Source organism: Paralichthys olivaceus, chromosome 13 (assembly GCF_024713975.1).
Source record: "Paralichthys olivaceus isolate ysfri-2021 chromosome 13, ASM2471397v2, whole genome shotgun sequence".
Taxonomy (NCBI): Eukaryota; Metazoa; Chordata; class Actinopteri; order Pleuronectiformes; family Paralichthyidae; genus Paralichthys; species Paralichthys olivaceus.
Window position 1 is genome coordinate 13,846,921 of NC_091105.1, and position 26,604 is coordinate 13,873,524.

The following is a 26,604-nucleotide window of genomic DNA, read 5'->3' on the forward strand; positions in this document are numbered from 1 at the left end:
TTTGTTTTGCTTTGCCCCGGGACACAGTGACCGCTAGTGGGCCCCGTGCAGCAGCCATTGTGTGTGTGTGTGTGTGTGTGTGTGTGTGTGTGTGTGTGTGTGTGTGTGTGTGTGTGTGTGTGGAGCAGTGAGCGGGCACACCGGGAGGATGCTGCGGCCTGTCAGACCCGCCGCTCGCTCATCTTTCCCCCGGAGCTGTTAGGCTGGTCCGGGACATGGCTGCATCCATCGCACATTTTGACGACGACTGGTCGCATGTACGGGGTTCGAACGTGGTTCCGGATCGGGAGCTGCTGCCGCACAAAGGCCGAGCAGCGGCCGCTACCGCCGCCGCCGCCGCGGGGGAAGCGGCCGCTGCTCGGCTGCTGCTGCTCCAGGGTGATGGGGACCTGCCGGGGCTGCTCGACGGCAGCTTCCCCCCGGGGGACGCGCTCAGCTCCGTGGACCCGGTGAGCGGCTTCGAGGAGAAGTTCTCCGCCTGCTTCCACAGTTTCAACCCCCAGACAGAGAGCGTCGCTCCCGTGAGTGTGATCTCAGAGGACACGCTGCTGGAGACGGACGAGTGAGTGTTTGTGGCCTGTCCGCAGGATGGCTGCTGTTAAACATGTGTGGATGTGGAGGAGGCTTCTTCTCAATAAACTACAGCCTCTATGGAAACCTTATAAAACTACTGTATCTGCTGTGTTTCATTGATTACATCAGGAAACCAGTGCTATTTTTATAAAGTGTTATTGTATCTATAAGGATGTGGTGAGTGGACAGAGACATCATTGGTCGAGCTCAAGTTAAACAGCCTGGAAATGTGAGCTGTCATTTTTGCAGATTCATTCATTCATCAGGACAGCTGCAGAAATACAGACATGATATCTGTATCTGCCCTGAAATGTCTCCTGAACACCGATATGAGTGGATCAATAATTCATATTTGTTTCATATTTGTGAAAGTGATTTAATCATTTCCTATGACTCACCTTCAGGGAATATTTTCATGTCATCTATAAAAACCCTACTGTCACAAATATGCAATGTCATATCATTCATGGGTTGACCGCACTGAACAAAAGACTTTGGAAGTGTCACCACATCTTAGAAATGAGCACTAAACATTAATCCAGTGACATATATTACATCTGCTGCAGCTTTTGGCTTTTGTGACACAAACATTTAATCATCGGTGGTATTTTCTGACTTGTAAGGTTCCATGTTGGGGATTAGAGCAGTGCATCATATTTGCCTTCTGAACGGAAATGGAAAATTAATCTGATCATGAAGCGTTTGTGATTTACTCCAGTGCCTCAGTGTCAAGAGAAGTCGTTTTTAAGATGGAGTCGCTATCAAGGCAGAGGATGTATGTCAGTGTAATTTGATAGTTTCCACTCAAATGTTTGTTTCCGTCCACAGAATCTGGAACGCTTTAACCAGTAACTACGGCCATGTGATGCCAGTGGACTGGAAACGCTCTCGAACACGCTCCCTCCACATCCCCACATTCAACCTGGAGGAGAAACCTGTGAGTGGCACCCCCCCTCCCCTCCATCTCTGTCCCACTTTCCCATTAACCCCCTGCCCTGCTCCCTCCCTGTCTCCCTCCCCCCTCTGTCCGTTCATCTCACAAATCTCATGTATTCATTGTGCCAGGGTTTAGCGCTTTGATTAAACCCCCCACCTCCCCCTTCCCCTGTTCCTGTTCCTGTCCAGAGGAAGACTGATGTCACAGCAGAGCTGTCTGACGATGAGGAGCTGAGGGAGCAGCTGGACATGCACTCCATCATTGTCTCCTGTCTCGCAGAGGAGCCCCTGTACACAGCAGAGCAGGTAGGTTACATTTAAACACCAACCTCAAGCTCAGTCTGGCCTGTCAGCGAACACCCTGCTTCAAAGCTGTGTGACAGCGTGACTGTGAGATTTAATAACTCGATGTTCAAATTCTTTTAGGTTATAGAGGAGATAGAGGAGATGATGCAGGACTCACCAGACATGGAGACTCAGCACGATCCCTCTCAGTCAGACCTGTCGATGCTCTCATTGGACGTCCAGCAACCGACCAGCAGCCCCGGCTACGAGGAGAGTAAGTGTCCGCTGATCCAGAAAGATTATCAGTATATGACACGTTCTCTTGTGATGTGTCATCAATATAAAGGCTCCAGTATAGTGAAATGTCTGGTCTATGTACTACATTAATTATATCAGTGTCAGAACATGTTCTCCTGATTCTTTGTTTGCCAGCCCTTATCTTGTGATTTGTTTTTGATGCACTGGTACATCATCAATGTCATGAAAGATTCTCAAACAAATTCTTAGATGTTGGTTTTCCAAGTCAGTCCAGTTTCATCAAAATTGAAGGGCAACTCTGATCGTATTTAAAATTGTTCTCATTGGCAACAAGTCTCATGCAATCCCACTAAAACTAACAACGAATTGATCCTATTTAACCCTGTGGCCTGATTGCAGCTTATGCCTCAGTGTCCCAGAGCTCCATTGTCCAACATATAATAAAACTCAGTGAGCCACACTGTTGTTACACTGACACAACATGAACATGGGTAATGTAGTTTATTTTGAGTAAATACCACATACACTGTCCAGCTGCTGTACATTCTCAATAGAGCACCAAATGTGTTTTAATCCCCAACTGAAAATAAAGAAAGAAATGCACTTAAAACTACAGGACACGGCTGTTTAAGGGTATCAAGAGCCTGCCGATACACCAGTCGACCAATCGCAAGTCACTCTCAGCTCTCAATCATTAGGTTTCACCCTGTTTTTGCAGTAAGATATAACTACTTAAAACAAATCGTATCAGACGTCGGTGTGATAAGAATGACCTCAAATGACAGAAACCATCTCTGAGAAAAAATATTTAACATCCCATGGACTAACATGGAGGAAGTGGGTTTAGGACCTATACTGTTGCCAGCCACCAGAGGGCTGTCTTGTCATCCATCTTTATATACAGTCTTTGGGATTTACTGACAATAAGAAAAATATATAGAAACACATTTTCACATTTAAGTTGTTCATAAAATTCTCTGAAACTGAAGTCACCTCACGATGTACTAAATAAATTTAGTATATAAAGGATTCTGGCACATTTAAAGGTCCCGTCTGGTTTCTGTCAGATGTGTCACTGCGTTTCTTTTTGTGTTTTTGCGATGCAGAGGTGAAGACCCTGAGTGTGGCGGAGCTGAACGAGCGTCTGGAGGAGACGGAGACGAACATCAGGAGGTTCTCAGAGGAGCTGGTGCAGCAGCTGGCTCTCAGGGATGAGCTGGACTTTGAGAAAGAGGTGAAGAACAGTTTCATCTCGGCGCTCATCGACGTGCAAAACCGACAGAAGGAGCACCGCGAACTGCTGAGGAAGAAGAAGAAGCTCAAAGGCGGAGCTGGGACGTCGCAGGGCCACGCTGAGAGAACAGGCGGATCAGTGAGCACTTTATTCGTGTTGTCAGGTTTTTAAGGAAACAACACCAGAGCTTTCTTCCCCACCCCCCACTGCTAAAAATCTCATCTTTTCCTCTTGTGTTGTGCACTTCGCTTCCTTCCTCCTCAGCGCTTCAGCATGGAGGGACTCTCCTCCGTCATTCAGAACAGCTTCCGACAAACTTTTGGGAGTGGGTGCAGTGAAAGACAGGTTACTTTCTTCTTCTCTTCTCCAATGCTGAACTTTACCTTCTACTTTCTGCGATGAAAATATGCACTCCGATAGCATCCACCTTCTCTCAGATATCTTACTTTTCAAAATACTGAAACAATCATGGTGCTTCAGTCAGACTGTTCCTCCATCAATCATGCATTAGACGTTCTGTCTTTTGAACGTCTGTCTCCCTGTCCTTGTCTCCATGCACAGTATTTGACCACAGTCATCCCGTATGAGAAGAAGGGACGTCCTCCTTCGATCGAGGACCTTCAGATCCTCACCAAGAGTAAGTTTCCTCATCTCAGTACCCACCCTGTTTGTGCTTCAGTGGCTGTGACTCACTCTGCTCTATCTGCTGCTCCTCAGTTCTACAAGCTATGAGAGATGACAGTGACAAGGTGCCCAGTCTCTTAACAGACTATATTCTCAAAGGTGAGTTTCTCTCTTGTGTTGATAGTAAGTCATGTGTCTGTCCTGTAGTTTATATTGTGACTGATCAGTTGTGACTTTGCTTATAACACAGGGTCCACGGACCACTGCAGTTCTTCTGTATGTTTACAAATTGTCTTCACTAAACATTGCTTTTGGCAATTTTATAGATTCCCTTTGATAGATTCCTAAAAAAATAAGACAATCATCACAATCGAAATTGTTTAACTGTCTAAATTAATTTTCTATTTCAAAAATGTTTGGTCATTGTACTGCTCTGAAAACTGTCCTTGCTGGGTTAATTTAACAAAGTATAGAATTAGACAGTTGGATGCCACATTTGCTTTTCTAAATCTTAGAGAAAACAATAAGAAGTTATTAATAAGTTTGGATGCAAAAATTGAAAGGTTTGCAGACGGAAAATTTCATAGTAGCCTACTGCGCTTGATTTATGAATTTTGAGGCCAAATCAAGTTTTGAAGAAAATGACCTGTAGTTGTGCCAACTAATTATCTTTTGTCCTGATATCTTATCTTTCTTACTTGTAAAAAACTAAATAATTTTATTAAATTAAGAAATCCATTTAATATTCTTTGCACATTTTAAAAATCATTGTAAGCTGAGCAGCTTAAATTTCGTTTTTACTCTTCAAACTTAAGTCAGGTAAAATGTTCAAGTCTTTTCAGAACACTTATTGATGATACCCCCTAACCCTAACCCTAGTCACAACCCTAACCCATATTCACCATAGGGTGAATAACTCTGCGCTGCTTGCTCGAAACGTGCTGAAAGCTGGTATGGGTGTGTGGCTGTCTCCCCTTTATTATTCGTGAAAGGCTGAAGTCTCTACAACTTTCAGAAAAAAAGTTATTCAAAAATATCTTGTCCTTTTTTTTTTAAATGTTCAAACCTTTTCACAACACTCATTGATTATATCTCAAAGAAACAGACGGAACAACTTTGTGTTTTTAAGGCAATCAACATTAATGGTTTGATTTAATGTTAATTACTATAAATGTGACTTTAAACAACCAGTTCCTTTTCTTTGTTTTCTACCAAAGCATCTGAGCTCTATCATTTGTGTGCATTTTATTTCACATCATTCTGTTTTCTTTTTCTGCGTCTCATGTTCTGCCTTACACCTGCTAGCTCTGGTGTGAGCAATCGACGGTGAGGTTTGTGTCACATTCTCAGGTGATGTGCACTGTTGTGTTGTCGCTCACAATGGGAGTAGAGCGCCCCCTCTCTATCACTGAAGTGTAGTGCAGTCTGACCTCCACATTCTCCTCACGTCCCCCCCCACACACACACACACAGTGGCTCACAATGACCTGCTGCGGCCTCGGTTTATCCCTGATAGTGTCTAGACTCACTAGAGAATGACTCACTGCCTCACACTGTAGAGCTGTATTTACCCATCATTCAACATTTAAGTCAACGCATTAATCGCCTTAATCTTTCCGATCACTCACCCTGTGTTTGAGATAAGTTTGCTTCATTTTATTTGCTCCAGTCTATAAGTGATGCTTTCCTTTTGTTTTCCTCCTGTTTATTTCCTAACTTGTAATTTTACTGAGATGGTACAGAAGTTTCTGCCCTATTCAGTCCTAATATTTTAATGCTAATGTTCATCTCTGTTGTTATTGCAGTGCTTTGCCCAACGTAGACCAGAGGGACGGTGCCTAACACTCTGCAGAGGCTTCTGATAGTTTACCGTGGCAACAAGAAGGACTCATTGTATATTTTTGCAAACAACTTAATTTATTTCGTGTTTTTAATTCAACATGTGTCTTTTTTGTTGTTTTCATTTTACGTGCAGTGTTGTTGGATTTTTGCAAACCCTGTGTGTACCTGTACATTTTTTACTTATTTTCAGTGTTTTTTTATTCTCTTGCACAGTGGATAAACAATTATAAATTATATTAGAAATGTACCCAGATAGACAAAGCAATGTAGCTGCTGCACTGTTTGGAAAATCCTGAGCTTTGCCTGTTGGTTTGAAGTAAGAGCAAAGTTGCTATGCAAAGGGCTTTGTACTAAACTAAAGTGCTTCTTATCTAATGAGCAATGAACAAATGCACAAAGCACATTGAACAGACAGTAATAGAGAACTATGACCATAGTTTAAAATAATACAACACTATTGATCTCAAGAGGGAAATGAATTATTCCACCTGCACATAGCAGTAGACAAATACAAGAAAATAACATAAATTAATAACAACACAAGTCACAGATAGTGTACATAAACACAATGTACTGTATGTGCACAAAACATATAATTCAGCAGTCTTCCATGTACCTGCAGACACCACATACATCATCATTCTGAGGACGGTGAAGACCTGATGATGAAGTCTGGACTGAAATGAACTAATTAACTAACTATGCATTCGAGTGAATATTTTATTGTGACCCATGCACTGTCTACTTTTGTGGCACTGACTGGCTCTGAATCAGAGTCTCGGGCGACAGCGTGCTCCGCTGTGCACACAGCAGCGAACACCGAGACTGGGCATTGTTTTTTCTGTACGTATTTTACGAGCTGCCTTTGCCGTTGCCTGAACTTTTGTATATTTATTATAAATGACTTATTTTCAGTGAATGTCACATAACTGTTCTACTAGAACCATTGTTGATTTATTTTGTAAATATTTTATTTCAAATATATTGATGAAACCTCTCCCTGTTTGTGTCAATCCTATTTTAAAATACATTTTGATATCAGAAATGATAGTAAACACACAAGAAAAAAATCAGTGATGACAAGGTCTAACCTAACCTAATATCTCCGACAATGTATTAAGTGCTACCTAAGGCATGAGAAAATGCATTGAGTGAATTTGTAATGTTTGTTTAAAATTCAGGCCCAAGCTGACGAGCCAATCAAAACCCTGTGGCTGAGTATTTCCACCTTAACGGGCGGTCACACACATACAAATAAATGCAAAGTGAATATCACAGGTCAAAATTCACCAATGGGGGACTCCACATAACGTCATGCTGCAGTTTGCGTTGCCACTGGAAGCAAATATTGTATTCGGCCCCCCATGCATTCACATTTACATAACATCACATTTATATGTGATGTCACAAAGCTAAGAAACCAATGCTGTCAAGTTGTTGTTAGGGCTGAGACAGAACTGAACCCAAGAGCAGAAAAAAGACAGGCAGGGGTCAAAACCAAGATATCGGTCCATACAGCAAACAAATCTGAAGGGGCAGGCAAGACAGGAATCCAAAACCCAAACAGGGTTGTAATCAAGTCAGGAACAGGCAGGCAAGAATTCAGAAAGATAACACTGGCTAAATCAATAAATCTGGTAGAGAGTGAATGGAACTAACCACTCTAAATACACAGAGGAAGTAATGAGGGAATGAGGAGCAGGTGAGTGTGTGTGGGGAGACTCAGGTGAAGGGAATGAGGTCATCAGCAGTTTGTGAGAGGGACTGGATCTGAAATACAGAAGAGACATGAGTTAGAGGTATGGTAGATAGTTGTGACAATAGAAAGCTGGACATTTTGATTAATTTCTGTTGATATATCCATAACTTGAAACATTATTATCCAGGTTTTACAAAAAAAGGTTGAGCTACTTGTTTGGATGTGGATTGTTCACGAGAGTGTTTCTTTATTATATAAGTGTCTTATTATATAATGAGTCTCTGCCACGTGTCATGTGCCCCACCTCACTGAGGAGATCCAGATGTGGGCTCTGGGAGGAACCCCAAACATGAAACCTCTGGCCCAGAAACACAACAGATCCTTTGACAGGAAAACAGAAGATTAAATCCACAGTTCACCAACAGCTTTGCATAATCACTTACAGCATTACTTGTTAGTTGTTGCTATTAGGGAAAAACACATGCCGATATATTTATTTTTTTAAACTAATGTTCCTATTCTGTTTCTGTCAGGAATGTGAGTTAATGCTCAGATAGACAGGACCCTGCTGTGATTTATAAGTACTCTACAAACACATGGAACCAGAGTCATGCTTGTCTGGAAGCTGTTAAATGCTGCACAATCCTGCACCTCATCCACCTCCCTGCAGCGTTTCAACAGCAACACAAGTGGCTGTAAAACATTTGTTTTCACTGAGATAAGATTTCCTCATTGGACTCTGGTGAAACACAACAGTCTGGTCAGGACACAGAGCTGGGAGGAGCTTTTTGTGGTGCTGCATCAAAACAATCATTCTGGTGGATTTAAAGTGTCACATGCACAATGGAGACGAGAGGGGTTTGGCTGATGTTTTGCCTTCTGCTGCTGGCACAGTGCACACTCCAGCAGAACAGCTCCAACAGAAGAAATGGCAAGAAAGGTAGGATTGAACTTGACATAGAAGAAAAGAAAACGATGTTCTCACTTGTTAAGTCTCAGAAAAACAATAAGAAGAACAACACGACTGAACTACTATATGAGAGTCCATCAGAAGTTAATGCATTGTGTTTGTGATGTAATACATTTGTGTTTCTCTCAGAGTCTGCAAACAGCGCAGCAATCGAGGAGCTGAAGAAACAGATAGGTGACATAATGCAGGAGCTGAATGTGTTGAAAGAGCAGCAGGCTCTACAAACAGGTACTAAAGACACCAACAAATTTGTGTCTGGTTTAACGTCTTTGTAGTGACCTGACCCACACTGACTCTCACACATCTTCCCCTTCAGTTTGTCTGAAAGGGACAAAGATCTTGGGTAAGTGTTTCCTGGCCGACCCGGTGAAGAAGACCTTCCACGCTGCCAGCGACGACTGCATCGCCAAAGGAGGCAGCCTGGGCACCCCTCTGACAGGGGACGAGAACGATGAGCTCTACAGCTACGTACGGCAGAGCATCGGCCCCGAGGAGCACATCTGGCTGGGCATCAACGACATGGTGACCGACGGCCAGTGGTTGGACCAGTCTGGGTCCAGTGTGCGGTTCAAGAACTGGGAGACGGAGATCACCCTGCAGCCGGATGGAGGGCGCAGTCAGAACTGTGCCATCCTCTCCACCACAGCCAACGGGAAGTGGTTTGATGAGAGCTGCAGGGCCGAGAAGGCCTCGGTCTGTGAGTTCAACATCGTCTGAGGCCTTAAATGGACAGTTCACCCAAATATGTGTCATCCAAGTGTTCGTTGTTGTGTTTCTGTTGTTTTGTCACGTTTAAAAAATCGGTCACCACTTACTTCAATTCTATTGGATTTGGCTGCAACACTGAAACACCCCTGAAACTCCAGAAGTGTTTTGTGGACTCAAACACTTCACCCACCCCTCCATCTGCATTATGGTGAGTAGATAATGAGTGAATTTTCATTTTTGGGTGAACTATCCCTTTAACATGAGTCTGTGCAGATAAACTCTCATGTGAACAATAAGTGCCTTAATGAATGCAGCATGTAGAGCTTCATTACACAATACACAGAAAAAAGAATGCTAGTTCTTTCCTGCATTTTCTTGACCCAAGCCATTCAGATGTCATTTGACTTCACACAGTGGTTTCACAAACACTATGTCACTGTATAAGCTAAACTCACTGACACATGATATTTCCCATGCATTCAGCCACATCCTGGTTTTAAATAATTTCAGAATTTATCAGATATTAATCGAGGTAAACTCCACTGGATGGCTTCACTTTTATATATATATATATATATATATATATATATATATATATAAAAAAATTTATAGCCTCTGCTAATAAATGTCAGTAATCACGAAAGCCTTTTCTATGGCACTTACTTTATTTTTCATTTCTGAATTTTTTAATATGCTGTGTATAGTAAACATATTATATAATGTGGAAAAAAAAACATGTCTCTCCTCTGTTGCAACCCTCTCTTTCTTTTCCTGCTTGAGTAAAAAAATTCAGTAGACATTATTGTTCATTGTGTAACAGCTCACTAAAAAAAGCAACATGGGAACTGCAGCTAATAAATGAACAATTCTTGGTTTTAGTTTGTTTTCGTTTACCCAGTAACTGTATTCTGGAAGACCAATGCAGTTAAACAGTGAAATGCAAAAGTATTAATTCAAAAACTCTGAGTACAAGTGATTCATAAAGAGTATTTATCTTTTCCACCCTCTGAAATATAACAATATCAATAAAGGTTATAAGATCTGAGGAAAGACTGGTTCCTATTTCAAGTTCATTTATATGACTGACGTGTTTTAGAACACTACTTCCATTTTACATTAAAGTCAAGTGTATGCGGGTGAATTGAGTCAACAGTGGAAGATGTGTGATGGGTATTACCACAGTTTGTAAATCCAAACAAATTGCTCATAAGGAAGGTAATCATGCCTTCTAATTAAAACAGTTTCCACAAAAAATTTACACTTGAATCTGGAAGTTCCTCACTCACACACTTCTAAAAACATCTGTGCAGGAGAGTTCCTACCTGATGAGCCTCATTGTCTCTGCACCCACTCACTTTATTCATCATGAAAACCCCAGTTTCTGTATTTGTTGCTGACTCCTCGAGTGAAGTCACCCACACACCCACATAAACATGAGTGTGTGGGGAGAGTATGTTCACGTCTTTGTAGCGACAGAGAGATAAATGCAGGTAACACTGACACCTGACCCACACTGACTCAGTCAGTCCCTTCAACAGAATGGTATTTATGGTCAAACTTTACTTGGTTCTTAAACAGAAACAGTTTTTCCAACTTCGAACTTTGTCTCCCTCTGCTGGAACTGCAGGAGGCAACTTCACTAAAACCATTTTCTTTTGTCTGAACCACAGTTGACCTCAAATGTGACATTAATGCTTAGAAACAATAAACTATCATGTATCCGAATATAATTTTGATCAACAGCAATATAACAAGCGTTAAACATATATCAATGCAATGCTCATACAGCACTCTCTGCTCATAAGGTTTTTAGAACCACAACCTTCACTCACTAGCAAAAAGAAATAATGGGATATTTATCGTGATAATTCATCAACTGATGTGAAATGATTTTATCTTGATATAATCTTTGGCCGTATCATCCAGCTCTGTGAGAAGTATTGAGTTTCTGGAATCTACAAATGACAAACATCAGATTGTATTAACTCACAGAACCAGTGACTCATATCTTCACAACAGGTGAAGAGGTCCTGACCGCTCACCACACTCATGTTAAATTACAGCTCTTGAACTGTCTATCTTTTAAATGGTACCTGTAATGAATAGGAAAGTTTGGTCGGCCAAAACACACACTGACGAAGCACTTGAGTGTGTACAAGGCTTTTTATTCCATGCCGCTGCAGTCCAGCAGAATGGGCCCATGGTCCTTGACAGAGAAAAATTTAATTCTACTGATTCTCAGTCACCATGATGCACAGGACGAAAACTAAAAGAAAAAGGATCATGTCTTCAGTCTTGACATTTCCTTGAGAGTAGTCAAACAAAAAAGCAACATTTTTTACTAAATCCTGTGAAAACAACTCTAAAATCCTAAACTGTAATAGTGTAGCACAGTGTAGTGATTACTAGAAGCCTCGGCAGCAGGCGGAGTAGCTGTGATAAAAAACACACAGAGAGGACTCCGTGCACATTCACTGCTGTTGCAATCACCTGCAACACAGGCCATCATCAGGCCGTCAGCTTCAGATGATGCTACAAAGTGCAATTTATTGCAGCAGCAGCAGTGGAGTCCTCCTCGATACTCAGATAAAAATTTAAAAACTAAGCGTGTGAACAGCACACAGGATCAGCCCTGTACAAACATCCATAATATTTACAAAACGACATATGTACAATATCTAAAAATGATAACATTCATCTCCTCAAAGGAAAACAGCATTTTACAGTGGGGAAAAGGTGGTGATTGATACTTTCTAAACAAATGTGTCTTCATTGAAAATAAAAGGTAACAGCGGCCTGCAGGTTTGAACAGCGTTATTTGGTGTGCCTGGCTGTGGTGCAAAACTACGCTTAGAAAACAGAGCTCCTTTCAGGGCTGAACTGCAGGTAATCACACAGGTGCCAGGGAATGAATATGTCAAATGTTCAAGAGTGAAAACGAAAAGCAGAATCCAATCTCCTCCTCAGCTTTCTCCCTCCGGCTCCAGCCTTGGCCCCAGACTCGGAGAGCGCTCCCCCTCTCTCAAGTCTGCACTCCGGTAAATCTCATTGTCCACCAGCTGTTGGCTCGGAGGTCTGTTGGGAAGTGGAGGACCATGGTTAGATGGGTACAAGAATGGCTGATAAACCCCGGTTTCCGTGCCATCGGCACTGGGGGTTTTGGAGACCAGCGGCTTTTGAGAGTCTGTGTGTCCGGCAGAGGGCCGGTACGTGTCGGTCTCTCCGTAGACACCGATCTCCATTCCCTTTCTCAGCAGGTGTGTGTAGACCAGAGTTTCCTCAATGGAGGCGTACACATGGGACTCGTTGTCTTCACGCGATTTGGGGAAGTTGTTGTGTCCGGGCAGGAAGACGGTGCCATTAGGATTGTAGATGGAAACCTGATGATTCAGCAGCTTCTTCTTCTTCCTGTTTGGCAGAAGCAACAAGAAGATGAGCGTTTTAGAGACATGTACAGCATCTCTTGTTACCATCAGCGGGGTGGAGCCTGTTCCTGCTGACATTGGGCGAGAGGCGGGGTTCCCCCTGGACAGGTCGCAATGAAAGGGCCGACATACAGTGATAACCTCTCAAACTCACAGAAACACTGAATTTAAAGTGTCCAGTTAACCTAACCACAATCTGCACATCTTTGGACTGAAGCCAGAAAACCTGGAGAAAAGTGGAAATGGGAAGAACATGCAAATTCCACAAGATCCCCTCCAAACGGGGATTTATCCCAGGAAACTTCTAGCTGTGAGGCATTAGCGCAACAGATTGTTTCTAAAGACAAAAATCAGAAAACTCAAAACATGGAGCAGACGCACTTACCTAATCACCACACAAACGACTACCAGCACAATGATGAAAATGACCAAGAGAGCAGCCACCACACTCAGGATGATGGTCAGCAGAAGGTCTAAAAACAGATCAGATCTTCCATTAACACTTTGTGCCACAGATTAAATCTCCCCATTTAGTCGGATTTCATGCAGTAAATTTAGTTTTTGTGTTTTGAATTTTGAGTGTGTAAATGTATCCGTCTCTGTATCCCGATCCAATATTACGTCTTATGGGAAATATTTCATGCTGAAAGTCCCACAAGTAAAACAATGATGTGAACCGTATGCAAGACTTCAGTTTCAAGATATTTAAAGGAACTAATTGTTGTGTTTTCCTTGATTTATACATTTGATTTCTTTTTCAGTCCCGACTTTCAAACTGAACAATAAAAGAAGTTCTCTAGTAAATTACTGTATAAACAAAAAAAGAAGAGAAAGTGAGAGTTGTTGTACAGTAAATAATCCTTCAACATCTGCTCTTACTCTTGGACTCCTGCAGTGTGATCTTGGTGATGACGCTGAAGCTATTTCTCTCAGGCTGGCAGTTGGACATGTTGAGATAGAAGTTCTCAGAGACGACGATCTCTTGCTCAGCCTCCTCGTCTTCCCTGCGGCTGTACACCTCCTCACGGCAGCCGGACATTTGCACCTTGATGTTCGTGTGGTGGTTGCTGCACTTGGGCTGGCTGAGGTTAGCAAACATCAGGTGCGCCTCCATCTTCGGTGGCACGGAGACGATCCAGGAGACAGTGGCGTAAGACTTCATTCCCATCGGCCAACCTGGAGTGGCCAAGAGGACGGTGGTGTTTCTCTTCAAAGATACAGTGAAGATGTATCTTTCTGAAAGTGAGTTAGAAAAGAATATTTAATATAATTGAAATGTTTAAATGTATTCAGTTGAACTGAAGCTGTTAAATGACCTGCTATCTCCTCTTTAAAAGAGGCGTCCAGCACGTTCCTGTAACATGTCTTCAGTGCCTGCCTCCCCATGCTGGACGCAGTGACAGACATGTTGGTGTGGATCTGGATCTTCTGTATGGATCCCTGAGGACAGAAGTGTCCGATATTGGTGCCGTCGTCTTCGGCCACTTTGATGATGAGGCTGTCGTTGCATGGGTGCCCAGGCAGGGACTGTCTGAGGGGGCCGGCAGGGGAGGTCAGCTCCACGGTGCCGTTAGTGGGGGGACGGAGATGCCAGGTCACGCTGCTCACAGGGGCGGGGAGGCAGTTTGGCAGCGAAGGCAACGAGAGGCGCACTGCAGTCGTTGGACAGTCTCGGAGTTGACGACATCCTGACAAGATAACAGTCATTTAAATAAAGAGGATAAGAGCTTATAAAAAGACAGAAATTCTGTCTGTCTATTTTTAATAACAACTACTTGGTGTAAGCCATGGACTGCATGTAAATATTGACAACATGATGGCCCCTCAAAAGTGAAGCCGAAGATCCTGTCTCCTCCTTGTTAATGCGTGGGAGGTGGACTAAACCAAAAAAGTAAAAGTGCACGTTAAAAGTGTAATTTCACTCTTTTGGCTGAAATGCCAGTGCAGGGAGATGGGGCTGATACGCCTGAAAGGTTGTCTCTGAATGGTAGACGACGTGGTGGCTAAAAAAGCTTCAGCACAGATTTGAAAATGAGCACGGCTCTCCCAGTTCGCTAATGGGGAGTGGGGGCTGCCCACCTTTGATTAGAAGGTGTTAACCTTTTCAAATATATGTTGATGATGTAGAAACAACCCAAACGGTTGACTCTGCGTAAACATGGCCTATATGGTCTATATGTCAGTCACTGAATAAAGTTTGAGACTGAAAAAAGTACATAATTATACCAAAGTATATACATTATACAATTTTCAAAAAGTAACATTATTGAGAATAATTAGAAAATCACACTTTTTAAAGTCACTTTTGATACCATATCAACAGATGAAGGATAGAATTGAATCTTTATAATATGAACAATTTATCCCAGTATAGATCGTTCACCTGTTTAATCCTCACACCTGGATTTACCTATAACTTTCATGGCGGTGACCTGTACGTCCTCAGGGGCGCAGTCCTGGAACGACAGCTCACTGTTTGACTTGACCGTGATCTTGTCATTGGTCACGGAGTTGATTTTCATCTCACAGGCAGAAGTCGGTCTCAACTTCTCAATGTAAAGAAAGAGGCCCTCTGCTTTGCTCAGGTCCACTTTGCACAAAACTACAGAGGAAACAGCACAAAAGAGACGTGAGTGTTAGTTCTGTTGAAATCATTAGTCATCGCAACCTCATCGACCTGGAATTTGAAATTTTGATTTGAGAGAAAGAAGCAGGACAGGATTCCCCCTATCACAAGGAAGTGAAGTCAGGTAATGTTCCGCCGTCCCAGTCATTCATGACTCAGCACTAGTGAGGCAATCTAAGAACTCTCCAGAGGTGACTGAGGACTCAGATACAGATCATGAGGCCCACTCTATGTCAGTACTCATCATGTGTCAAAGACAAAAATTGTGAAAATGCTGTAACACCTCTGACTAACTAAACAGCAGCTGTGTTGAAACAAGATCAGAAAACGAAAAAAAAAAGATACCTGCTACAACATGCAGAGGAGATATGATTCAAGGTAAAACCTCCACAACACAACTGCGTGTTGCTCAAGGAACCCTAAAGACAGAACTGCCTTCATTTATAAACTGGGAAATCAAACAGGCGATCCACACAAACATTTTCTGTCACGATTCCAACATTTGCAGCTTTAACCACATTGAGATTTACTTTCTTTTCTATATTCCAAGTCTTTATGAATTAAATAACTTGGCACTGACCAGACCAACTCATAGAATGTAACATAAAACAGTGGGCTACACTTGTCGATATACGATGTGCACTAAACTCCTGATAGCTTCCTGAAATGTTCCAGAGTTTCTGTATTGAGGAACTCAAACATCTGAGTCAGCTGTTCCAGACATTTTTCTGCCAGCGCACTAGTAAAATGTCCAGAGGATGTCCAAGACACAGACGAAGATGTCAATTTGACAAGACAACAGGATTTGAGGTTGATCAGGGCAAACGCCAGTGCTGATGTGCTATAAAATAAGTCGTGTCCTGCCTCCTGCTGCTCTACCCAGACACCACCCTTCGTCTGAATGTCCCAGACATTTTCCTATCGCAGCATCCTTCGTGTGAAAGGCAAACTCTGAAAAACTTCCAGGCATATACTGGAGATTGACCAAACAAAATGATGTTAACTTATACTCGAAGTACAATACAGTATTGAAGTAACAATAATACTTCAAATCAGCGATATTTGATAATTTTGGGACACCAGCAGGGAGTAAAAAATAAGTTATAAGCCCAGTTTAAGAGGTGAGCACAACAATGACATATTATCATCTTGTTGATATCTCATTCATCAAGTTTCTGGCTATCTGATGAATCCAAGTTCAACAATTACTTTCCTTTTAGAGCCACTTTTGGTTTCAACAAACTCCTACAAGGTTTATCTGTTTCTTTAGCTAATAAATGATTCACTGTGTTCAACAACTAGTTTCTACCAGTGTCTAACATGGGTCTGTGGTGGCTGGAGCTTAGAAAGTGAATCAAAATGTCAAATATTTAAAAGGTTATAACAAAACCACCAAAGATTAAAAAAAACATGATAAACTTCCGATGAGGTACAAACCTGATGATCTTGCACTTGAAGTGGACACCTGGACTTTTAGGCTGAGTCCAGGAGAACCAGCTCGTCTTCTGTCCATCTCACAGTTCCTCAGTGTCATGGAGAAGTCCCCCCCTGTCTCTTCCACATGGGGATCGTTCAGACTCTGCACCTGCGCCCCTCTCCCTTTGTTGTGGTACTCCACCGCCGTCTCCTTCTTCAGACAACTGGGCTGTGTGAGGTTAAAGAACCTAATGGCCGTCTTGTGTTGATCCGGGACGTGAAAGTACCACTCCATCACATCGTCGTCAGGAAAGCTGTCCGGGTAGTTTGGAGAGAGCAGCACGGAGGATGAGGTCCCCTTTGGTAACTTCAGAGAAATTTTGGAGAGGGCTGGGAGAGAAACAAGGAAATTAAACTGTCGAATAAAACAATTGAAAGACACACAAGAGCGAAGTTGTTTTTAACCAACTCACATTTGATTTCCTCCCCGACAGACACATCAAACTGGACATTTTGCAGCTTCTGCCCTCCTGGGACCTCCAGAGAAAAGCTTCCCAGATTCAGTATCTGAGCGCTGCTGATAACGCCCGCTCTGCAGTATTTCCCTACGGCCACGCTCCCTGTAGTCTGGAGGGCCTGGAGGGAGTAGCTGTGTCTGTCCGGACAGCTCTCGGACGGATTAATCTGTATCAGACCTCTGCCGCCGAAGTCTATTTTTAATGCTTTTGGCGACGCTGCCTTCAGGTTCCAAGTGAACTTGCGGTTGAAATCCAATAGTGGAAGTGATCCGTAGTTGGCCTGGATGATGTGGCCAGTGCACGTCTTTGTAGTACATTCTGAAGAAAGAATTTTACAGTAAATAAACCCAGACAGTCATGCTTACTTTATGAGATGACATTTCAAATATCACATCTTACTTTCCTTCAGACAGACGCTCTTACCTATACTGCGGCTAATTTCGACCCTTAACGCATCTTGAGGTCTGGTGCACTCAAACTCCACTGACACAGGAGTGTTGTCTTTTAACAGCAGAGATGCATCACATCTTCTGGACCGTCCTGCCCCCGTGCACACCTTACAACCTTTGACCTGGGTACTGGTGATGTTGAAGGTGGTGCCTCGGTCAGGGGTGATGGTCAGCTTTTGGAGCCCTGGATAAAAGACATTTTAATGCGATTAAAACAGCAGATGTCCAGCCCTCAAGAAAGATGAGAAACGTCACAGTAAAATAATCACTTTGGTCCAACTAAAAACCAGATAAAGACATATTTACCTCCACCAAGGAGGATATGTTTTCATCTGTGTTTGTCAGCAGGATTACACAAAAACTACTGGACGGATTACATGATCACACTGAAAGATGTGGGTCAGGGAAGAACCAAAGTTTGGTGTGGATCTAGGATTTTTTCATCTTCTAGGACGTTTTTGACATTTTCCCCAACAATTCAATCTAGATGAAAATAATCTGTCAGGTGAAGGGTATGGTGTCAGATTTGGTGCAGCTTGACTGAATCTAAGGGGTCTGTCAGGCCCTGTTGGAGGTATGCGCTCTACTGGATGCTATTCTAGTTTGCTTTTAGTCAGTATGACTAAACCAGCTGAGAGATGGGCTGGACAGTTTGGCTCCGCTCCTTCTGTGACTAACCAGACCTGCGCTGAGCAAACAGAGACATGTTAGCACACTACAGCAAGAAATGCTGCTGCCTGAATTGACTGTCATGTCCTGCTTCACCATGCTCTTTCTATAGATCTATCTATCAATCTATATCTATATCTATCTCTATATCTATCTATCTATCTCTCTCTATATATAAATATATATTCCTGGAGTGGACAACAACCTGTCATCTGACCCTGTGACACATCAGATTCATTGGCTCTATGGAGGAGGATTGTTGGATTTTGTTGAACAAAGGAGAACACAGGCCAGTCACTTCCAACAACACAACGATAGGACACTGCTGTCTGTTCTGTCTTATCCTGATATTGGCGACTCATTGAACTCAGAAACCATATCAACAGTAAACAGCACAATGACACAAGTTTCTCATGACATGTTTTATAAGTGATCCATGTTGCCCTATAGAGTTATCCTTTAATCTGAGGGATAATCAATTATTGATATTGTTCTGAACAGCAGTATTCAAACAGCAGCTTCCACACTGTATCTGCTCTACTGGTTAATAATGAAGCTGAGACTTACCTGACACAGTGGTGACGATGCCTGTGAAGAATAGAAGGAGCAGACACTCTGTGATCGTGAGTGTGGACATGCTGTCCCACAGCAAAACTCTACAACTCTGAGGATCCTGCGGGGAAATCAGCGCACATTGTCAGCGCCTCTTGTCCAGAGTGCGCAACATTTTCCTGTGGTTCTGTTGCGCAGAGATCAGGCCCCAAGACGTCGAGACTCAGTCAACGTAACTCCACTTCCTTATGTCTCTCTCTCTCTCTCTCTCTCGCTCTCTGTCTTGTGTGTGCGTGTGTGTGTCTCTCTCTCTCTCTGTGTGTGTGTGTGTGTGTCACCAGCCTGCAGGCTGTGTTTAAACACCAGGTTATGTCAAGGTGTGGCCACGTCAGCCATTTTGACAGGTACAGTTCATTCATGCTTAAAAAAAGAAAACAGCCATAATACATACTGTAATACAAAAATAAAAGAGTTGATAATCATTATTTTGTTCAGTTATTACATGATTATATAAGGTTTTAAAATGAGCTCCCACATGAATCTCCTTTTTTTTATAAATAAAACATTTCTTTTTTGAGATTTTACCACAACACTGACTCATTTACGTGTTTTAATTTTCAGGCCTAGATCTCTATAAAGGAAACAAGTGTTTTATTTCTATACTATAAATTATTCAGGTGTGAGTCATGTTGAAACCTTTTTATATAATAGCCCTAAATCTGCGACATCTGTTATATGACTGCTTTCTTTAAACCTTAACACTGAACTAAAATGTATTCTCATCTCTAAACAAAGCAGTTATTTGCAAATAGCAGATTTAGACCTATTATATAATACGTACTTGTCGTGAACTCATAGTTGAATAATTTCCACTATACTAAATTATTTTATATAGCTCTGGAATAGTCTCCTGCCCCTGAATTCAGCCTGATTCTGTCTTATGATTCGGCTGCAGTCTCTCTTATTATCTCATTTACGTTTATCCTGTGTGTCTTTTGTTGCATCTTCCTTTCGCAATATTGGTTTTACTTTCTTTTTACCCACACTTGTATTGTTTTTCCTTTGCCATGTTTGTAAAGCACTTTGGCTCATTTCCTGTTGTTTTCAACTTGCTTTATAAATAAATCTGACTTGACTTGAATAACTTCTTTACACTGGGGATGATCGCCAAAAGACTAATTCTGAGGGACAGGAATAATCACCTTTCCTTTGATGAATTGGATGGCTGATATGATCTTGATCATACAGAGGAAAACACTAACATTTTTGAAAACCAGCTCAACTCAAGAAATGTCCTCTATTCAGGACCCATTCCTCATGTGGGTGAGGCCAGGGAGGACTGAGTGACTCTTTCAGCTTATTAATGAAATGTGTTTTAGTGTTTGAGATATAACACACAGCACTTATGAATATACTCTGCACAACAAGCAGCCTTTTAATGTGTAATGTTGATTTTCCTTCTATCTCTCAGTCAATCTTCTGTCTGGTTGTCTTTGTAACCAAAATAAAATCTTTAAAAAAAATGCACTGATCAGCCACAACACTGAAGCACTGAAGCAATTACCTGTTTTAATGTTACGGATGATATAGCCTGTTATTTTCTCCATGATCGGTGACCTGTTAACTAATCTGTTTTCTACCAGATAAACATCTCTGACTGCTTTGTGCCCACAATATTAATGTGAAAGCTTCACTCGGAGTTTGCCACCGTCACATGTCTGTCAGCTCAGGACGACGCCAGTAGTGTTGTTGTTAGATCAGGCGGATAAAGTCTCTGGCTTGTCTGCACTGGTCCCTGCACTTTACATTGCTGTAGCCTACCAGTTCTCCCACTTTCACATGAGGGCAGGTTGTGTGTAGTCAAACCTTGAACAGCAAAGAAACAGGAACACAATCCTGTTTCATTGATAAAACAAGCATTTGTTACGGATAGGGAGTGATTGTCTGAAGACTCACTACTTTACAGTGACCATAAGAACAAGGGGAGGGGAGCCAGAGGTGACCTCAATGACTCAAATTCAAATGTTTTAGATTTACAATATGAGCTTTTATGAATGGATGTAGATTCAACAACAATGTATAAACAACCTGAACCAGCGTTAACAAGAAGATGCTGCCCTGTTCAGCCATAAAGTGACACTCATTTATTAAAGTAGAGTTAACTGACAATAATTCCATACATTAACCTTAAAAATGGAGGCAATTTGTGAATTATTATTATTATTATTATCACTTTCATCATTGAGTTTGCTCAGTTTTCCTGTAACTGAACTAACCTATAATCACTGAGAAGTAAATTGATTTAGACTACAGACAAACAGGTCAGAGAGAATCTGAATTATACCCTATAATCAATTTTATTTTAATTTAAACATGAATAGCCTACAAATAAGCACAACTGAACTTGACATTAGAAATCTAACAATATAAATATTGAACCTCTGTCTATGTCAGTCAGAAACAACATCGATGTTTCATAATGTATTGGAAATAAAAACTATCACACTTACTCTTAACATGACTATAGGTTGAATATATATTATATATAATGTGATGGCACATGTTAGAGTTCAGTTTTCAGTGCAAAAGTCCTTCACATGGCATAAGGCAAAAACTTTTCTACAAAGATTAAAAACTATACAAACACAGTTTAAGGAGAAAAAGTTTGCACAGCTGACAGAATCTATAGGAAGGCCTACAAGGGTATACAAAACACATTGGTATTGGTCCCAGTATAGATTACTATTGGCTAGTGTAAGTCTTCATACATTACCTTGGTTGTCCTAAAGAGGAGGAGGTTTAGTAAAGAACACCCACAAGAAAGCATCTCATCAAAAAAAGTTCCCAGAAACCTCCAAGAGTGTGAAGAGTTGAATGGCTACAATTATAGTATAGGCAGCACAGGCTATAATCAATATAAAGATCAGTTCAATTATCTGGGTCTCCTTTGCTCCATGCCGTTGGGCAGAAATCCTGCAATGATGGGCACCGGCCATATGAGAGCAGCAACACTCCACACGATGATCACCAGAGTCATGAAACAAGCCACAAGTGTCGACTCGATGGGTTTTCTGTTCAGCCTCCAACTTTTGTCCCCCTTCAGCTCGTCGAGGCTGAAATCCACGCAGCAGAAAGCGACCTGGTCCCCGCTTTGCTGGCCCCGCGACCGGCCCTGACCGAACTGCCGGTACCGGGACATCCCGCAGCCCACGCACAGCCTCAGCTCCTGCTGACCCCCGGTGACCCCGAGGTGCTCGACGACGACGGGCGAGATGGCCCTGTTGAAGGAGGCGGAGAAGAACGCCCTGCCGTGGTTGTTGGTGGTGTAGAGGAGCACGTCACACTGGAAGCCGAAGCTGCTGTCCCAGCTGGCCACCAGCGAGGTGGGCAGCAGCCGCTGGACGCTCACGTTGCACTGGGACAGGCTCTGCAGCGGGGACGAGGCGGCGGCGGCGGCGGCGTCAGGGGAGGCGTCGTTCTCCTCCACGCTCCTCTTGGAGAAGCGCACGTCCACCTCCAGGTTGGCCAGGAACCTGTTGGAGGAGTTGATGGGCGGCAGGAGCAGGTCCTCGTCGCTCCAGCCCTGGCATCGCTGGAGGAGTCCGGCCACTGCGGTCAGAGCCAGCAGCAGGGTCGGGGAGTTGTTCAGCATGGCACAGGGCGCGTCTCTCCTGCTCGCATGGTCTCTGAGACTATCCGCGGACGACGGACGGACGGACGAGGCGCGCAATGCTTGGAGATGCCACTCACTCCGGTGGTTTTTAAAAAGCTGCAGGTCCAGATAGAGGGATTCAAAACCCAGCCCGACTGGCACAAATGGAAAGGTGGAAAGCTTGTCACATGCATGCGCGCATCCCAGCCCCCCTCCCGCTGGAGGCTCTCCTCCTGACTTGGTCTCCAAATAAATAAATGTGCCGTGCTGTGGCTTTTCCAGGAGAGAGGCAGGATGAGTAGCTCCGTGCGCAGAGCTTCATCATCACAGCTCCCAGCTCCTCTGTCTCTTCAGGTGTGAGCTGAGCTCCAAACACATGGGCGGTGAGGAGAGACCCTCCAGTGCGCAGGGACAAAAGTGGTTCACATACAGTAGGCTATACCTTCTTCAATCAACAATCCAAGTTTAAAAGATAGGAGGACCATGTCTGAGCTCTCACCTGTCTCCCAGGATGAGACATGTGGCAGTGGCACACTATTCAGGTCCACTTGTGGCACCGACCTGACCAAACCATTGAGTCAGAGCCAAGACTAGACATAAATCAAGAATTCATAATGTTAGACGATAAAAATTGAAAGATATTTCTCTTTAAAAAGACATTAAAGAGAAATCCTCCAAGACCTTTTTTTAAAATGTACATATTTTTGCACAGTTTTTACAAAAACTATGAACCATAGATTCTGTTTTAAAAACCTTCTGTGAACTGCCATCAATAAAGATTTGTCAGGGAAGCTGGGAATGTTATTTATCTTATCTATGTTGTTTGATTAAAGAAGTCGAAGTCAGTGGTGCTGAAAATAATATTGGAAACACTAAATTAAATAACCATTTGTACAACAATATCAGCCAGTCAGTCCACCACTTTGGTTGGGCCTGAAATATTCTAAAATCTATTGGAGGATCACTGCAGAAGTTTGTACAGACATTCATGGTTTTAAGATAATGAATCCAATAACCCCCACCCCCTTGAGCAGAAAAGTATCTTTATTTTTTTTAAATTGATAATTCACATGAATTAACTTGAGTCCAACATGTAAATGTGCCTGATTTAGCCATACAGGCTAGTTTTTGTCTGCACCAGTAAAATATCAAATAGACATTACACAGAATTACATGCACAGACACAAACAAAGGCACTTTACACATGCATGGAGATAACTAAAACATACATGACAACTAAAAACAACTGGTGCGAATACTCAAAGATAAAGAAAAATAATAGCCGAACAACTTTTCTCTACATGATGTTTGAGTATTCTGAAAAAAGTGCCATGCATGGTATTTTACAGTCCCCTCTGGCAGTGGCTCACATAGATGAGGGTTTACAGCAGAAACTATACATCAGGTTCCCCTCCTCTGCCAAGAAACACAAATCTGAGGCTTCAATGGAGACACATTCAAAACTGGGCAGTTGAAGACTTGGAAACAGATGCAGCCTGAATCTGGATTTCAGCTGAGGCTGCAGATGGTGGAGTCAGACTTTGGAAAAAGGAACCATGGACCCAACCTTCCTTGTGTCAGCAGTCCATACTGGTGGTGGTGGTAATCTACGAGTGTGTGAGGAATGTTTTGGTTTATTTTAGGCCCCTAAATACCAATCGATCATGATCTAAATACTACAGACTGAGTAGTGTTGCTGACCATGTCCATGTCTTTATGTCCACAGTTTCTTCTAATGGATACTTCCAGCAGGATAATGCTCCACATCACAAACTGGTTTCATAAGGCCTCCAACAGGGACCAGATCTGAATGCACTTTGAGATGTGGGTAGAACAGTAGATTAGCAGCATGAATGTGCATCTGATAAATTATTAGAAATTATTTGACGCAACCAGGTCAACATGGAGCAGGAAAACAGAAATGTTTCCAACATTCTGCTTTGAAGAACTGAGGCATAGAGGGGCCTTGCACACTAGTAGTGCTCCTAAAAAGTGCTCTGTGACTGCATTTGAATATTTGGAGCTCTGGTGTCTGTGAAGGCCACTAAGCCGAGAAACATGGTGGGATTTCAGGTGACAGAGAGTAACCAACGAGGTCACACCAATAAATTGGACTGTTGTTTCATCAGAGAGACTGAGCTAAAAGATAAGAAGTTAATCTGTGTGCCATGCAGGAAAGATTAACTCCCAAACCTCTATCTAATCAGAGTACATTCACTGAGTCGAACACAAACCACGGCCACTGAATAATCAGTTCCGCTGAGCAACATGGATTTAAGAGCCTTGCTCAAGAGCACCGCAGCAGTTGAGATGAGGTAAATTATGTCAAATATAAGGCAGGAGTGTCAAAATGCAACGCTTTGGAAAAATAAAGTGAAATTGTTGTCATTTGAAAGATTTTCCCTTCATTCAGCGATAAAACATTTATATCAAGAACCTGGTTTTGTCACACTCTCAGTTTTTCTGTGCTCAATCTACACAAATGTAAAAGTGCAAGGACCCAGCTCATACAAAATACTCCCATTGTAAAATCCATCTCTGTATCTTTTCTACTCAGTCATGAAATCATCTGCTCTGTCTGCTGCATGTACGACCAGATACTAAACAAAGAAAAGACTGTGTGAGGTTTGTGTCTAAACGGTTATTCTGAAACACAGTTGCAATTCAGCACACTCAGGGATCAAATCAAAAAGTTCACATTGCTATATTTGCAGTGGAGTTTTTCTCCTGCTTTAGCAGCTTCTCACAGACACAGCTTTTCCAGTGGAGATCGATCTTACAACAGCGGCCGCATCAATTTCTCTCGCTGAGTTGTAAAGCATCAGGTTTGGTAGCAGTTGTATTAATAGCAACATCACAATGTGCCTGTTGCAGATGATAAAAAGTTATATCTTACAAGTTTCTGTATGAAAACACCACAGAGTCCTACGTCCATGACCCATTTGCTTTGTTTATTCATCTGTTGTCTGCTCTTAGAGCTGTGTTGGTTGGTGATTGTTGCTCTCGGCCATGTTGTTGTGTGCTCAGGGGCAGCCAGACACATCAATAAACATGTGCCTCCGCTGTGGTGGAGCAGCAGGGGTTTTGTACACAGCAGCATGTGTCACCTGGCTGCAGTATCTGATGCTGAAGAGGACACAGTCACTCCCGCCTCCCTGCCTCCGCTACACTATTTGTTTTTTGGATCCTGCGCTTTTATCACAAACAGCAAATCTGATCAGAGCTACAGCTGGGGACACAACCACAGCTAATCTCAATTTTGGGGAGTTCTAATAAAAGTTTGAACATGAGGATTGTAGTGGCTGAACATCTGGTCCGTTTTTGGCGAGGAGCGTAATCGAGCTGCGGTCACATGTGAGCTGTGGTTGGCTCAAAACCTCGCTTTGCACAGAGGCAACACGTGTCCTATAAGAGACAAGAATGAAGAGACATAAGAGGCTGACCTTCCTCACTTTCATAGGACTGTCAAGAGACACGCAGACCAGACATGTTTTCAACATTTGCTTCATACCTGCCTTTGCTCAACCATAATTAAATCTACTACTGTACACTCCCCACCCACCTCTGTCTTCTATTGTACATTTCTCTAACCATAATTAATGCTAGCGTTTTAACCTGGGTCTGTTTGTTTGTTTGTTGGTTATTTCTTAGCAAGATTACGAGAAAACGTATTCACAGATTTCCATGAACCTTAGCGGAAGGATGGGGCCCGGACCTGAGAAGAAGGCATGTGGACAAAGGGGTGGATCCATAGACTTTTTTATAAAGATGGATGACATGATTTGCTCCCTAAAAGTGAAGCCAAACCAGCACTCATGGCTACTGGGCAGCTCATGTTCCAAATGCATGTTGGCATTCGTAACCCCAATATGTCAGCTTCATTTCTGGATAGTGACAGAATGTGCTCTTGACAACCACTTGTAGATAAACTTGTAAACATCTCACAATATAATGCCACAAAAACTCAAACTAGAGATTTATAAATCTCACATCAAGAGCTCTCTGACCTTTTTAAATCACAATGGAGACACTAGAGGCTCCACAAAGCTGTAGTGTCATTATATTCCCTTCATAGTTTACATGCTCGTGTTAAATCTACCCTCCTGAAGAGGCTTTCCCCTCCTCGTAAAAAAACAGATATTCCTCCCTTTCCCCAATCACTTAACTT

At 42.6% G+C, this 26,604-nt stretch overlaps 4 protein-coding genes across 8 annotated transcripts; 2 read left to right on the plus strand and 2 right to left on the minus strand.

The window, feature by feature from the left end:
* The first annotated feature begins 98 nt into the window (after positions 1–98).
* fez2a (fasciculation and elongation protein zeta 2a) lies at positions 99–6,749 on the plus strand. Of its 5 annotated transcripts, none has more exons than XM_069536932.1 (10): positions 99–562; positions 1,402–1,510; positions 1,699–1,815; positions 1,936–2,068; positions 3,159–3,424; positions 3,551–3,631; positions 3,848–3,923; positions 4,004–4,069; positions 5,216–5,260; positions 5,716–5,852. In XM_069536932.1, the coding sequence occupies exons 1-9, from the start codon at positions 216–218 to the stop codon at positions 5,224–5,226; spliced, it is 1,206 nt and encodes a 401-aa protein (XP_069393033.1). In that variant the 5' UTR covers positions 99–215; the 3' UTR covers positions 5,227–5,260; positions 5,716–5,852. The 5 variants fall into 5 exon arrangements, with proteins under 5 accessions (XP_069393033.1, XP_069393035.1, XP_069393036.1 ...); XM_069536934.1 differs by having other exon boundaries at positions 5,216–5,241; positions 5,716–5,837; XM_069536931.1 differs by having other exon boundaries at positions 100–562; positions 5,216–5,236; positions 5,716–5,856.
* A 1,411-nt stretch (positions 6,750–8,160) lies between these two features.
* Positions 8,161–9,700, plus strand: clec3ba (C-type lectin domain family 3, member Ba). The gene is made up of 3 exons (XM_020091022.2): positions 8,161–8,391; positions 8,551–8,649; positions 8,738–9,700. Exons 1-3 carry the CDS (start codon positions 8,295–8,297, stop codon positions 9,136–9,138), a joined length of 597 nt encoding a protein of 198 aa, XP_019946581.1. The 5' UTR covers positions 8,161–8,294; the 3' UTR covers positions 9,139–9,700.
* A 1,573-nt stretch (positions 9,701–11,273) lies between these two features.
* Positions 11,274–19,105, minus strand: LOC109631975 (CUB domain-containing protein 1-like). Its single transcript, XM_020091060.2, has 9 exons — positions 18,800–19,105; positions 17,538–17,747; positions 17,070–17,432; positions 16,618–16,986; positions 14,965–15,156; positions 13,871–14,242; positions 13,434–13,790; positions 12,940–13,027; positions 11,274–12,537 (listed from the first exon to the last, which is right to left on the minus strand). Exons 1-9 carry the CDS (start codon positions 18,867–18,869, stop codon positions 12,093–12,095), a joined length of 2,466 nt encoding a protein of 821 aa, XP_019946619.2. The 5' UTR covers positions 18,870–19,105; the 3' UTR covers positions 11,274–12,092.
* Positions 19,106–21,576: 2,471 nt separating this feature from the next.
* LOC109631994 (transmembrane protein 158) lies at positions 21,577–23,221 on the minus strand. Its single transcript, XM_020091083.2, has one exon. It carries the CDS (start codon positions 22,434–22,436, stop codon positions 21,717–21,719), a length of 720 nt encoding a protein of 239 aa, XP_019946642.1. The 5' UTR covers positions 22,437–23,221; the 3' UTR covers positions 21,577–21,716.
* Positions 23,222–26,604: the final 3,383 nt, after the last annotated feature.